At 52.8% G+C, this 14,001-nt stretch overlaps 2 protein-coding genes across 2 annotated transcripts; both read right to left on the bottom strand.

Annotated features, from left to right (window-relative positions):
- Positions 1 to 438: 438 nt before the first annotated feature.
- RTP2 (receptor transporter protein 2) lies at positions 439 to 2,429 on the bottom strand. The gene is made up of 2 exons (XM_042820332.1): positions 2,146 to 2,429; positions 439 to 1,498 (listed from the first exon to the last, which is right to left on the bottom strand). Exons 1-2 carry the CDS (start codon positions 2,289 to 2,291, stop codon positions 715 to 717), a joined length of 930 nt encoding a protein of 309 aa, XP_042676266.1. The 5' UTR covers positions 2,292 to 2,429; the 3' UTR covers positions 439 to 714.
- Positions 2,430 to 7,193: 4,764 nt separating this feature from the next.
- PDCD1 (programmed cell death 1) lies at positions 7,194 to 11,407 on the bottom strand. The gene is made up of 5 exons (XM_042820335.1): positions 11,230 to 11,407; positions 9,688 to 10,017; positions 8,886 to 9,041; positions 8,567 to 8,601; positions 7,194 to 7,901 (listed from the first exon to the last, which is right to left on the bottom strand). The coding sequence occupies exons 1-5, from the start codon at positions 11,405 to 11,407 to the stop codon at positions 7,683 to 7,685; spliced, it is 918 nt and encodes a 305-aa protein (XP_042676269.1). The 3' UTR covers positions 7,194 to 7,682.
- Between the last annotated feature and the right edge of the window lie 2,594 nt (positions 11,408 to 14,001).

Below are 14,001 nucleotides of genomic sequence, written 5' to 3'. Positions count from 1 at the left end.
GTTTTCTTGTTATTTTTACATATATATATATATATATATAACCAATATCCTACCGGTTGTATGTATGAAAAGACAGGGGAGTCTTACAGCAGTGAAGAAAGCAATGGCACAACCCTCCCCTTTACTCAGACCTGGGTTGATCTCCAGGTCTCTAGTGGATGACACATGGGACACCACTTTTGGCATGGTACGGGTGGATACTAATGGCTCCCTGTGTGTTTGCTGCAAACCCCCAGCTCCAGATACCCTCAGCTGCTTTGGGTACCCCCATTCACAAAGGCCAAGCCAGGAGAGAGGGGATGTGTCCCCCACAAGACAGATAAAGGAAGATAAAGCAACTGGCCAGCCGATAAAGGAACGCCTCACTGCCAACCATTCTGGTCATATATATTCAGAAAAGGCTTCAGAGAAGTTAAAAAGCACAGATGCATCCTGGGCTGAGGATAAAGAACTGCTTTATTCCTGCAGGTGCTCTCCATCCTTTGTATGAGGAGCTGGGGGCCATCCTTGTGCAGAACATGTCCCGTAAGAAACCACCAGGCCTGCTGGGCTCCCCTGGGCTGGAAACAAGGTGCCTAGGCACGATGGTGGTGGCTGTCACCTGTGAGCTGAGAATGCCTCGCCATCCCAGGGCACCCATCCAGTCAATTTTCCACCCTTTCCATTACCACCATCCTCAGCCAGCATCCCGGTATTCACAAATGCCAGCTCCCACTACTTCAAGAGGGAATAAAGCAGGGCAAAGATGAGCACTCCCAAAACACAGAGAACAGATAAGCCCACGCAGCAGCAGCGTTTCCAGGGAAAGCCACCACCTACAACTTGCTCTGTGGACCTCGTGATCAAGACAGCCTTGTCCATATCTTCCCTGGGCTTCCAGGCCTTGTGCACGCCCACCTTGGTCTTCCAAGCCTTGTCCACATCCATCTTGGTCTTCCAAGCCTTGTCCACATCCATCTTGGTCTTCTGAGCCTTGTCCACATCCATCTTGGTCTTCCAGACCTTGTCCACATCCATCTCGGTCTTCCAGGTCTCATCCACATCTATCTTGATCTTCCAGGCCCTGTCCACTTCCATCTTGGTCTTTTGAGCCTTGTCCACATCCATCTTTGTCTTCTGGGCTTTGTTCACACCCACCTTGTTCTTCCCAGCACCGGGCTCCATGGCTGCCCTGGACCTGCTGCAGACACCGTGCCTGCAGCCCTCGCAGTGGGTCCTGTCGTGTACCCCCGATGCATGGCACCTGTCCACCACCACTTCCAGGAGGTCGTCTGACTGCATGGGCACATTGTAGAAGTCCTCAAGGATCTTCAGCACCAGGTTGTGCAGCAGCCGCTCTATGTTCTCCAGGCTGAATTTGGGCTTCTCCAGCTGGGGGTTGTGGCACTGCCTGCAGGCTTGACGGAAGATTCGCATCAGCACTATCCCATAGCACATGTGGAAGAGGATGTGCACTTTGGCTGAGGACCACTTGTTCAGGCACTGGGAGCACTGAAACCTGCCGGGACATGGAAGACACCAGCTCATCCCAGCCTTCTGCTGTAACCCAGGGCAGTCAGCAGGGAGCTGGACAGCTGGAGCTGATGGTTCAGCTTTATACACATAGGCTGTCCTATCAGCATGAAGCCAGCCTGGGTAGCTGTACACCCATGAGCTAGGAGCAAGCTGAAATGTAGGACCGGCTTGCTGCCCTTGCCCAGCCTGTCCTGACCCCCACTGCCTGGAGTAGGGGCCCGGGGGGAGGGAAGAACCAAGCTCCAGCTCCATGTGAGTCTTCAGCCCTTGACCCATGCACAGCTCAGCAGAAAGCCAGCGTCAAGCTGAAAAAGTCAAAAAAGAAGCAAAACAGAAGGAAGGTGTGGGTGGAGGCTGCAGGGCAGGTGAGGAGAAGCTGCAGGTTACTCCCCTTCTGACTCATCTTTCACAACGCTTATGGGAGTTAGCAGCCCCTCCACGCTCAGCACCCCTCTCTGCATCCCCCTCCTCCATCCCTGCAGATGCTATGGGCAAAGGGCTGCTGGCACACTCTGCAGCCCTTCCCTCAAGGCCAGTGTCATCTTACTGCAGCCCAGGGTGGCAGGAGGCAGCACAGAGAGGACAGTGATTGTGGCATCCCTCAAGTAGGACCGAACCAGCAGACCCTACCTCCCAGACACATGGTTCTGCAAAAACTCCGTCCAGCCAGGCTTGAGGCTGTGCACCTGCAGGCTATTATCCTCCCGAAATGTCCATGGATCCATTAATTTCAGGCTTGCAGCCTTTTCTGCAAAAATCTTTTGCCACGTCATCATGGTCCAGCATAGAGTTGGGAAGAGGCAGTGATCAAGGTCAAGCTTCTGGCTGCTGACTCATGTGCAGCTTTCTTTCTTCCAAACCTTTCCTCCCTCCTTCCCTCATGGGTGCAAAGTCACATCTTTGTGCCCAGAGAGAGGAACCTTTGCCCCCATTCGTGCAGCACCACCCCAATCGATTTCTGTGCTAAGAGGCACAGCTGGCACCGTGCTACATCCCAACTAGGCAAAAAGTCTCCTAAAACAAAGGCAAAACAGCTGACCCTGAGCACCACACATTTTGCATGTAATACCTGGGCATGGGAAAAACTCCTATCCCTGCTGAAGCCATCACTCCTGCTTTGTTCATAGGCAAAAAGGATGCAAATGTAAACCTGTTTGCTGACCAGGACCACAAATATTACAGCAGTGAGAGAATCAGCAGAGATTTTACCCTGCATAGGTATAATGGAACGAAAGCTCACTGAAAATGCAGGGCTCAGCAGCCGACAAAACCCCAGGTAGCTTTATCTCTCTCGATAGCTGACACCAAACATGGGCTGTTTTTAACAACTTTCAGCCAACTCAAGCAGAAAAAGCCTGACATGAAACCGCAGAGTGGAAAGTTGGGGATGATGGCACCGCACTTAAAACAGAAAGTGGGGAGGTGAGCTCTGTGCTGAGGGCACTGCGGGAGGTGAAAGCAGCAGGGCCAGCAGCAGCCCCCTGCCTCCCCATCTCTGGCCATCCCACCAGAGCAGGATGGGCAGTGAAAGAGACAGGTGCTTGAAAGGTCTTGAGAGGAGTTAGGGGACGATCTGACTCCTGATGAAGCCACCTGGGAGTGCTATGGGAGTGAAACCATTTCACTCAGCCTGAAGGTTTTGGAGGACACTATTCTGTGCACAGTGAAGACATAAAATTCCTTTGGAGGTGGCTGCAAGGAGGGAGGAATCCCAGCCCTGCTTCCGCCTGCTTTATGTTCATTTGTTGTTGTTTCATATTATATTAGGAGGCTTAGACTCCTCAGCTTCCCAAACCTGCAGATAGGACCCACATCACCCGAGCCATCAGACTGCCCAGGAGCCCTACTGGGGAGGATGCAGGATTGCTCACCAGCATTGCTATGATGCAGTTTGACACAAGGTCATCAGCAACAGGGTGACAGGGATGGAGCTACCACTCCACACCACCTGTCCAGCCTTTTATGCTTTAGATACTGAGATTTACCCCATGGGATGAATATGGGAGGGTGGGGGGTGGCGGGAGAGGAGGGGTGTGGAAAGATGTTTTTCTTTTGTTGCAAGAGCATTTTGAGCAGGAGGAGCCCCCTAGGCAGGAAGTCCTCTCTGTGGGAATTTATGTTCACCCAAACAAAACCATCACTCCACCTGGGGGATGTGGGTTTCAGCCTCAGCTCTTACCCTCAATTCTTCTGCCATGTCAAAAGGAAGGAGGGAGGCTCCAGTGGGTTCCTTCTGCCCTACAGGCTCAGGGCTGTTGGACGAGCACCTCCAAAATACCACTGTCATGGAAAGCATCCTCCACTACGTCACGGCAGTTCAACTCAGATCGTGACTCGGTGCACACCGAGTCCGTGCTCTCAGCAAAGGAGCCCAGTGCTGCTCCCTGTCACAGCCCCGCACTCACCAATGCTGCAGGGACTTTCCCAAAACCACCTACGGAGCTGAAACTGCTTTGACGTCCTGCTCCACTCGGCGCACACCGCCTGGCACTGTCCCAGTGCTTGCTGCTTACCAGCACCCTCCTGGGAACAAAAGCTCCTGCAGTATCCCCTGCCTGGTCCCAGGGATCAGCCCTGTTCCAGTTCCACCATGGCAAGCCCTCCTTATCCCAGTGCTGGTGTAACTCCTCTGCTGGATGCATCAAGGATACAAAGGCACAGCCCAGGAGGTGATTTCTCTGCCACTTTCACACTGCCTGGATTTATTTTTGCCTTTGTCTCCCACCCCCAGGTGAGACAATCTGTGAGGAGAAGGATGCCTTGTCTCCTCTGCATCCAGCTCACACCATGCTAGCATCCCTACCTCCTGCCCAAGTTCCAGCACTGGTCTGGCGGGATCAATAACTTTTCTTGTTTTTTTTTTCTTGGGTAGCCGTCCACCCACAGTGGGAGAATTTCCTATTTCCCTAATTTGCTTATGAGAATGTCATATAGTGCTGCACACAGATAGTATCACTCCCGGTTTCCCTGCACCACCCAGCCAGTCACCCTAATGAAAAGAAAATTAGATTGGTCTGACACAATTTGTTCCTGCTAGCTCTATGCTCTCAGCCCCATTGCTGCCCTCTCGGTGTTTATCGCTTGGTGGCCTTACTAATTTGTTCCAGTGGTGTTCTGGGTACCGAGACTGACTCATCTAGAGCTTCCTGGATCCCTTTTATTCCCCTTTCCTTGAAGAGAACAATGAATTGGGCATCCATATCCTTCCAGGACCCAGCACCACTCCACATGTCTCCATCCTCTCCTCCTATTTTGCCGCTGTTGTCACTGAACACTTGTCACCTTGTTTTCTATGGACAAGCACTGGCTGTAGCATTCCTTCCAGGCTGTGCTGTTTTCATAGTTGAGCCCATAGGGAAAGCAAGTTCACCTCTCCCAGGGTCATCTGAGGCAAGGAGGATCAGGTCCCACAGAAATGGGGATAGGTGGAGGGGATATTTCCCCTTTACCCCCATGTTTTCAATGGAGATGGATGCTGAGCAGGAGGAGAGAAACAAAGGAGGAACTGTCTGTGAAAACACCAGTTGAATACCACCTCAAATGGGTTTTGGTGCTCTGGTGGCCTCAAGGAAGTCCCTTTGGTGTAAGGAGGGAGCTCAGACCCTCCAAGGAGGCTCTTTCCAGTGTAATGGCAGCAGGATTGCTGTCAGGGTGTCCCAACCACCCAGTCACCTACCCAGCCCCTCCAGCAGCATCCCACCGAAGACAGGAAGAGAAAGGAGAAACCATGGAGCCAACTGAAAACAAAACTAGAGAAAGCAAAATGAGAGCAGCAGGAGGAAATGCAGACGTGCTGTGAGCCTCCAGCATGCTCAGCCACAGATGTCAGTGGATCGGCATGGATCTCAGTGGAATGAGATGGGATGGAAGAGATGTGATGGGCCTGAACCTATCATGACATACCAGGGCAGTGCAAACAGAGGTGGGGAAAGAATTGGGAAACCTGCCCAGCACCATCTCACTTCAGCCAATCCCTTCCAGAACCAACAGCCTCTTTCCCACCCAGACAAGGCCACAGAGATGCTCCCTTGTCTTTGTGTCTGACAGGTCAGTCATGAAAAACCTCTTCCCGCCTGACTCCACCAAAACAAAAAACACTGCTCTGAAACATCCCCACGCTCAACATTTATAAGTGACCAGGATATGGCTTGCATGCAAGTGACTTTAATGGCACATAGACTTACTATCCCTTTTTCCCTCTATAATGTTTCATTTTGCAGAAACAATGCTTTGCTGTTTCATGGTGTAGATCCCCTTGAAGGTGCTCCTGCAACAGCAAGAGAGGATTTCCTCTCTACCTTCCCACCTACTTCTCTAAAAATTCTAACTTTGGGGCCAGGGCTTCTTTAGGGGTTAATTGCTCACATGTTCCCAATCCCCTTTAATCATGGCCAGTGTACTTAAGGAGAGGCTGCAGGTGATCCTGCATGGCATGCACCCTGCTGCATGGCTAGAGCTGGTTTATGGGATGATATGATACCCATTTTAAGGTCACTGTGTGCTCTAGGGATGCTTAGCTAGGGATCAGAAACCTGTATCATGCCTTAAATTCTTTTAACAATGAGCAGCAGCTATAGAAGGCCAGTCCTGTTGGGCTAGCAGTGCTCTGCCCTGCTAACGAGGATGGAAGATGATGCCTGGAGCATAGCTTCACAGCACTACTGACACACCCGCTGCCCCAGAAGGCAGGAGGACAAAATGAAGCAGTCTCACCCTCCTGCTTGCACTGTACCTTACAGGAAAGGCAGAGCCAAAACTGCTGACTGAACTCCTGCTTCTTGCTTGCTGTGGCTGACTCCTTTCCCAACCATCATGCTGCTGGAGTCGTGGCATGATGCTGCTCCTTGCAACGAGCCCATAGAAGCTGAGCTGCATGTCAATGTGAGTAAGTGTGGTGTGAGCTGCACACTGCCCTGTGGAGCCTAGGGGAGAATAAGTATGGCTACCAGCTCCACCATCCTGCCCTAAGGAGGGATAGAAGCCTTCCTGGATGGGTGTTTGCCTGATGTGATCTGCTCTGGATGCTTCTGATGGACATCACAGCTCTAACAAGGCATTGATCATAGTGCCTGCACCCTCCCCCCTGTGCCTGAGCAGCCCCTCTCAAGGCTATGTGAGTTGTTTGGCGCAACAGAAACAGAAAGCTGCTGACAGTGCCACTGAGGTGTGAGATGCAAATGATGACTTTGCTTCCGCAGGGTTTCGTGGTCTCCCACTAGGACTCTGCTGCCTCCAAGCCTGCTCTCTATTAGAGTTTCTCCAGCCTTTAGCAATCATTGTTGCTTTCTCTTTCAGTTTCCGTATGCTGTATATTGGGCTGCACATCCCTGGCATTTGCTTTCAAGAGGAGAAAAGTAAGTTCAGAGCCAGGCAGCTTCACAGCTGGGGCACAAGCACTGCTGCATGGCTGCAGCCAGCACCTCAGAGCCACTTGTCCCCAGCGGAGCAGACAGCATGCCCGATTGAGACCAGCAAAGGGGGGCTGCGTTGTAGCTGGGTCTGCGGAGCAGTATGATTTCTGAGTTATTAAGAGCAGCTCTGTGGAAGAGCCGCTCGCTTATCAAGCAGCAAGGCCCTGGAACCACAACAGACACCCACACTACCAGCTGCCAGGAGCCGTTATTTGCCTGCCCACGCACGTGCCATCAGCAATCAACAAACAGCCTTGGTGTCAAACCCTTTATTCATCCCCATGGCCGGATCTGGCTCCTCCCAGGCACAGCATCCCCATCCCAGGGTTTCCCAGGATGCCCGGCAGTGTCCTTCATTCCCACAGAGGAGGAGAAAAGTGCCTGATGAAGAAAGGAAAGAAACTTTCTGCTTCGCAGCAGTCCATTAAATAGCAGTGCATGCAGGAGGCCCTGTGCTGGGACAAGACCTCAGTGTGTGGACATTCTCCAGCACCACATCTATCCTCACCCTGGGGCTCTCTCCCAAAGCCATGCTTTGCCAGCAGCATTAGATGTGGCACGGCCAATGCAGAAACCCCAAGTGAAGGTAAAAACTGAGCAGATGCCCAAAGCACAGCACCAGGATCCAGCAGGGACGAGTTCTTGTTCCTTGGTGCTCATTCCGTGTCACCAGCACAGCCAACACTGTCCAACACAAGTTCCAGCACTGAAGCTCATATTCGCTCCATCACTCCAGTCCTTGCACATAGATGGCCCTCAGCAGGGCTGTGAAGGCAGCTGCCACATCCTCTCATCCTTGTGCCTCTTTCCTCGCTCTGGTGTGATGGGTTTCTCCTCAGGGAAGATAATAGTGGCATACTCAGTCTGCTCGGCTGGGCAGGTCTCAGGGGGCACCTGGCTGCGCGGGTCCTTCTGGAACTCCAGTACCCCATAGTCCACAGTGGACACAGACACCACGGGTGGCTTCACCTCCTCCTGCAGATTAAGGATACCCCATCAAGGCAATTCATCCGCCATCCAGCAGCACCATTCATCCTCAGCATGAGACCCCATGTACAGCGATGGCCAAAACCAGTGTTTCAGGAGAGTGAGAGCAATGCAAAGGACAGCATTTGCATGGGAAAATCCGACTGTGAGCCTTGGAGTCACCCACAGGCATTTCAAGAACCCATTTCCCACCTCTCCATTGTATACCAATGGCTCAGGATGAGCTTGGGACTGCTCATTCCAGAGAGGGGAGAGCCAAGGGGACCAGCTTGATGTCATCAGCTACCTAAAAGGGCTGGAGAGAAAGCACTCCTCTATGCAGCGTCCAGCAAAAGGAAGAAAGGGAATAAGGCAGCAAGAGAAATTCTAGCTGAATATACAGGAGCACATAGGGAATCTTCTCCTATTTTCTACAACAACACAATCCACCAACAAATAGAACCCTGCTTGGAGCAAGGGTTGGACTAGAGAGATCCTGTCCTGACACAGGCAGTTCTTTGATTTTGGGGCTGTGCTGCAGGTGCAGAGCAGTGGTGACTGAAGTGCAGGAGAGATTGAGCAGCATTAGGAGAGATAGGGGAAGCGAGAGGCCCGCAAAGCCCTGATAAAGGCAGGGAGGCAGCAAGGCAGGGAGCTGGAGGTGGAGAACTCACCGCCAGAGTGTTTCCACTTGATGATTTCTGCACATCTGCAACGTAACACAGTTGGTTAGAAGATGCTTGTGCACCAAGGCAGTGTGAGTATCTGGTGCTGACCCTGAGGGCTCGACACTACCCTTACATCCTTAGAAACCACTACCAAGAGGGCCCAAGCACCCTTATCCCTCATCATCCCCAGGGACAAACCACTTGAGCTTGGGTACAGCAAACCATCCCATGCATCCCAGCCATCCAGCTGTCCCTGGGTCCCAGCCATGTTTGCAGAAGAAACATCATCCCCTGATGCACCCCTAGTCCCCTTAGCACAACCCACCTGCTCTCCGGTTGTTGATGATGATGTAGCCAAAGAGCAGCAGCACAATCACACCAGCCAGCAGCAAGGTGCCCAGCAGCACGGCCTTGATGTGGTCTGGGGGGCTGCTTTCCTCCTCACTGGGTTTCTCAGTTGTGTTTGGCTTCTCAGAGGCTTCTGCAAGAAGCGTGCAAAAAGTCAGCAGGTCAGGAGCACTGGGCCTCTGAGTGGCAATGGGAGAGTGAAGGACATCCTCAGAAAAGGCTCCATCCCAGGCTAGCTGCCACAGCCCTGCAATCTCCTCAGGGGTCCTCAGTTTGGGCTGATTGGATATTAGGAAAAAGATGTAATATTCAGGTTGGATATTACGAAAAATTTCTTCTCCTGAAGTGTGGTGAGGCACTGGCACGTGCTGCTCAAGGAGGTGGTGGAGTCACCATCCCTGGAGGTGTTAAAGAACCACGGAGACGTGGCACTGAGGGACATGGTTTAGTAGGCATGTTGGGGAGGGGTTGGCAGTTGGACCGGATGATCTTAGTGGTCTTTTCCAACCTTTATGATTCTAATAGTTGTGAAAGAAGACTAATTTTTGCAGTGTCTTTTTTTTATTTAAAGGGAAGGCCATTAGCACACCCATGGGTCAGGGAGTAGGGCAGAGGGAGGGCATTCCTCCAAAACCAACACATGCAAAGCCCCCTGCTCATCCTGTCCCTTGCACGAGTTTGCCCAAAGAAAAGTCAGGCACTCCTCATCCCTTCCCCAGACAACCCAATGTCCCCGTTTGGGGCAGTGCCACAGGGAGACACCAACACCCCAGGCTGACCTGTCACTACCAGCTGGGAATGGTTGCTCTCCACCACTTTGTCAGAGCGGGAGAAGGTGATCAGTCCGCAGTAATAGAAGCCTGAGTCATTCTGATGGAGATTCAGGATCTCCATCTTGAATACAGGAGTGTCATTGAAGAGCTGATACTTGTCCATCTTTTTCTGGGGGATGTTTCGGATGATCCCAGCTATTTTTTGGGGACTGCTGTTGTTGGTCTTCTGGTACCAGTTGAGGTTGAACTCCAAGCTGGAGTTCTCCATGGAGATGTTGCAGATGAAAGTGGCCGAGCTGCCCACAGGACGAGTTAACATGGCTGGGAAGAGGGTCACTGTTGGGGAGAGAAGGCAGAAGGAGATGCACAGTTACAGCAAGCACCTGGGCAGCGACAGGCTTTAAGAACAGCTGTGCCTCTGTGCCCGTTGTGCTTCTGCCTGCTCTGCAAGCAGCTCCACATGCTTCTCAGCTGCTTTACTGTTAGCTCCTGAAGGCCCATGAGGGGCTTTACAGAAATCTGCTCACAAGCCCAGCTCTGATCCTGCATCACTCTCAGTGGAGGAAACTGTTCTCGGCTACCTACAGTTAACCCACAGGAGCACCTGCACTATGGAAAAGAGCCTTTGGGGGGCCTTGCTTTGGCTGCTGGAGCCACTAGAGCAGGCAACATCCCAGTACAGAGAAACCAACTCAGCAGGAAGAAGCAGTTGCTGCGTTATTTTTGGATGACAGCAATAAAAAGAAGGAAGAAGCATTTGTCATGTAGGTTGTCTGACCAAGCATTTGGCCCAAACCACCAGCGCCTGGAAAAATCCCAGCTGAGAAGAAATTCATCTTCCTTTTCAGAAGAAACCACCAGTACTGCTAGCTGCTGGGCACGGATCAGAAAGACCTCATGGTCCCTTCGGCGTTAGCCAAATGCCATAGAAGCAGTCCCTCCAAATCAGAAAAGTTCCTCAATTAGGTGGATCCAAACAGGACACAGGGAGGGAACTTTCCTGGCTCCCCTTTGCTGTGACGGTGCCACTGAGTTTCAGTGTTTGCAGCGTTCTGAGTTTCTCGCATTTAACAGGAAACATTCAGCAGGCTCAGGGCTCTGCTTCCTACTGAGTGCTGCTGTTGGCAATGAATGAACTGCTCAGAGGACAGCCTAAGCAGAAACTGGCCTTACATATACGACCCCAGCACAATGCCTGCGGAGGGACAGTGACAGGCTTCCATCGGTACAGAACACAGCCAACACCACCAAAATGAGGTCCTCCTCACCCTGTCCAGAGTCACCCAGTCGCCCTCCATTCCCCTTCTCTCCCAAAATGTCACCCTGAGCAAAGCCACAGGCTTGGAGAGGGTTGAGCCCACTCCGGAGGAGAAGCCCAAGGTGTGAAAACTAGAGTAGAAAATGCCAGCACCCAACAAACCCAGAAGCTCAGCACCAAGCCCAACTCACAGCACAGCTCAAGCACTGCGACCTCGGGATCCAGCCCTTTTCTCCATCCTTTAACCCCATTCCCCAAGCGCGCCCCAGACCGTTGAGTTTTTCACCTACCCTGGTGGCAGCCAGCCAGCGGAGGGCTGCAGCACAGCAGCAGGACACAGAGGACAACCAGGGCTCCCTCCGTGCTGTCCCACATCATCCCCGAGGTGCCCCAAGCCATGGCGGGGCAGCGAGTTCCCTGCCCTGCCGTGTGCCTGTGCCCTGTGCCGCTCGGTGCTGCCTTCCCCATAGTGGTGGTTGGGTGGAAATGAAATGTGACTGTCTCAGCATCACAGGGAAACCCGGGCTGCCTCCCGCCCCCAGCTTCCTCCCCACAGGTAGGGAACAGCTGAGCCATGGCCTGGCCCTGCCCCTCCCTGTCTGCTTCTTCAAGGAGAGATGGCACACGTCCTTGGCCCCAAGGTTGGTCCATAAGTGGAAGAGGTGTCTAAGGCTCCTACTGGGTGCTGGTGGGGTGTAGGGTGGCACGTGGCACTGAGAAGCCAGGAGTTGCCATCGCCTGGCTGCTCCCAGTGGGAAGGGATGGGAAGAGGAGAAAGAGGAGGAGAGGAGAAAAGAGCAAGAAGAAAAAGAGATGAAAAAAAGATGGGGAGGAGAGAAGGAGGAGAAAAGAAGTTAAGGAGATGGAGAAAAGAATGGTGAGGATGAGGAGGAGAAAGAGAAAAGAGAAAAAGGAAAACAAAAGAAATACAAGGAAGAGAAGAAAAGGAGATATGGAAAAAGACAATGAGGAGAAAAGGAGAAGAGATGGAGAAAAAGATGAGGAGAAAAGAAAAAAGAGGTGGGGAAAGAAGGAGAAAGAAAAGGAAGAGGCTTTTCCCCCAGGCCTGTATCTAATGAAGTAACTAACAGCAGAGAGCAGGGGCAGGTGCCTAGGGTTGGGGTACTGCTATAGGGGTGACATTTGCTGCAGATTTCTTTAATTTCTCTGTCAGCAATGCTTCCTGCTCGTCTGTGACTAATATTCATGTAGCAAATAACTGGTGATGAAACCGCACCATTTGTTTGCTCTTCCTGCATCTCCTGCACACCACCGTTGCAATTTTGGAAAGTGTGAGGGGAAAATTAATAACTGGGGCAAATGATGCTATTCTTACAATGCTTTAATCATTTTCCAGGCTTTCAGGAGTGAGTAGTGAAGTCGGGGCTCACCCACACCTCACTTTCAGCCCTGGCAGTGGGTGGGGGGTGGCCAGGGAGGGGGTACAGGGCTGATCCTGGGGCTGGTAGCTCCAGTCAGCCACATCACTGGACCCTTCGGAGACCCCAAAAGCTCCTTGAAGTCTTTGCAGTCCGGGTGCAGGTGGTGGAAGATGTGACAGTTGAGGCTGCAGCTTGCTGAGGGAAGGATTAGCAGGAAAAACTGCCTCATGCCCCTGTGCTCTTATCAAAATCATCGTGTGGTTGCTCACACTTTCCAACACACGCTCAAAGTGAAGTGTTAAGGGGTTGCTGCTGAGTGAAACAAAGAGGGATAAATGCGGGGAGTAAAGCCACCTGGAACAAGGCAGAGAGGATCATTGAAAGGAATGGGCAGTGAGAACTGTGCCCCAGAGCAGTGCTGTAACATTTGGTATCACCTGGTGGGAAACTGTAGGGTGAAGCAAGGATAGGACTAAGGCAGGGCAGACAGATATGGGCAGCCAGATGCCAGAGAATGAAAAGCAGCATCCAGGCCAAAAAAAGATCCTTTGATCCTTTAAAAAGTAAATTGTCCATGTCTAAACCAGGATGGAGGATGGGAAGTCCCCCTTCTCCTACATCCTTCCCTGCGCCAATACAAGCAGCCCAGGCCTTGGGTTGCTCCCAACGCAGCTTGGGACCACCTGGGAGAGGATTCAGGAGCACTGAAATTATGCAAGGGGAAGAAGAAAGCAGCCAGCTGGGATGCAGTCCTGACCTGAACACCGCAAAATGAGGGGAAAAACAAAACTTCCCAAATGAATGGGGAACGCAAACAACCATGAAAAGATACACGAAGAGAAATCTGCAGGCTTGCCGCGATGCCCCCACACGCTTTTTTAATGTGGGTCTGAAGCAGGCAGCAGCAGCCGGGCAGGGGCAGGAAATGGTTAACTTTGTTTGCAAATAAACAGAGCGAGCGTTCGCTGCCTCGCAGATACTTCTCGGAAATTAGGACGGGCCCGCGCGGGAGATTTGCATGCGCTGCGCGTGGCCCCGCGGCGAAGCGCAGAGCTCCAACCCACGCGGGCTGAGAGGAGAGGGGCACCGAGGGGCCCGGAGCTTGCAGGGCGGAGGGCAGCGGTGCTGAGGGTGCATGCCAAGAATGGGGGGGCTCAAATGGATCATCGCAGCCAGGGATGCTGCCGGAGCCAACCCACAGCGCCTGAGGCAGGAGTTTTAGGGAGAAGGAACGTGTCCCCGGCTGGGGGGGACGTTCATTTTGGGGAACGGGGGTGGCTTCCTGCCCCACGCCCCACCCCGCCGCGCTGGTGCGCAGTTTCCATTCCAGCCCAGGTGCTTTGTGAGCGGTGTCATCCGCCGCTAAGCAAAGGAAACTTGATCGGAGAGATTAATGCACTGAGATGAAGGGCAGAGGAAGCAGGATGTCAGCTTCTCAGAAGGTGCTGCCGTAAGCTGTGCGCACCGTTCTGCCCTGGGACGCGGCCTGGCCTAGGCAGCACCGGGGCAGCGATAGGAAAATCGATCTACAAAAACAACAGCTCGACGGGGCGTGGGTCCCTAAAGCCTACGTGTGGGTCAGGAGGAGGATGCGCTCCCTGCGTGCGAGCGGGCGGGGCTGCAACGGGCAGAGCGCCATCTCGCGCCGGGAGCGGCGCCCCCCGCTCGCTGCAACCGCGA

This window comes from Centrocercus urophasianus, unplaced genomic scaffold, assembly GCF_019232065.1.
Source record: "Centrocercus urophasianus isolate 14NV4802_14NV808 unplaced genomic scaffold, USGS_Curo_1.0 seq_19, whole genome shotgun sequence".
Taxonomy (NCBI): Eukaryota; Metazoa; Chordata; class Aves; order Galliformes; family Phasianidae; genus Centrocercus; species Centrocercus urophasianus.
This window is presented reverse-complemented; position numbering and strand designations above follow the sequence as displayed.

Excerpts from the sequence above, each read along its gene's own strand:
- PDCD1 (XM_042820335.1), bottom strand. The coding sequence starts at position 11,407 with ATGGGGAAGGCAGCACCGAGCGGCACAGGGCACAGGCACACGGCAGGG. Across the intron at positions 10,018-11,229 it reads GCTGGCTGGCTGCCACCAGG|TGACCCTCTTCCCAGCCATG; the intron begins GTAGGTGAAAAA and ends TCTCCCCAACAG. Across the intron at positions 8,602-8,885 it reads CATCAACAACCGGAGAGCAG|ATGTGCAGAAATCATCAAGT; the intron begins GTGGGTTGTGCT and ends GTTACGTTGCAG.
- RTP2 (XM_042820332.1), bottom strand. The coding sequence starts at position 2,291 with ATGATGACGTGGCAAAAGATTTTTGCAGAAAAGGCTGCAAGCCTGAAA. Across the intron at positions 1,499-2,145 it reads CAGAACCATGTGTCTGGGAG|GTTTCAGTGCTCCCAGTGCC; the intron begins GTAGGGTCTGCT and ends ATGTCCCGGCAG.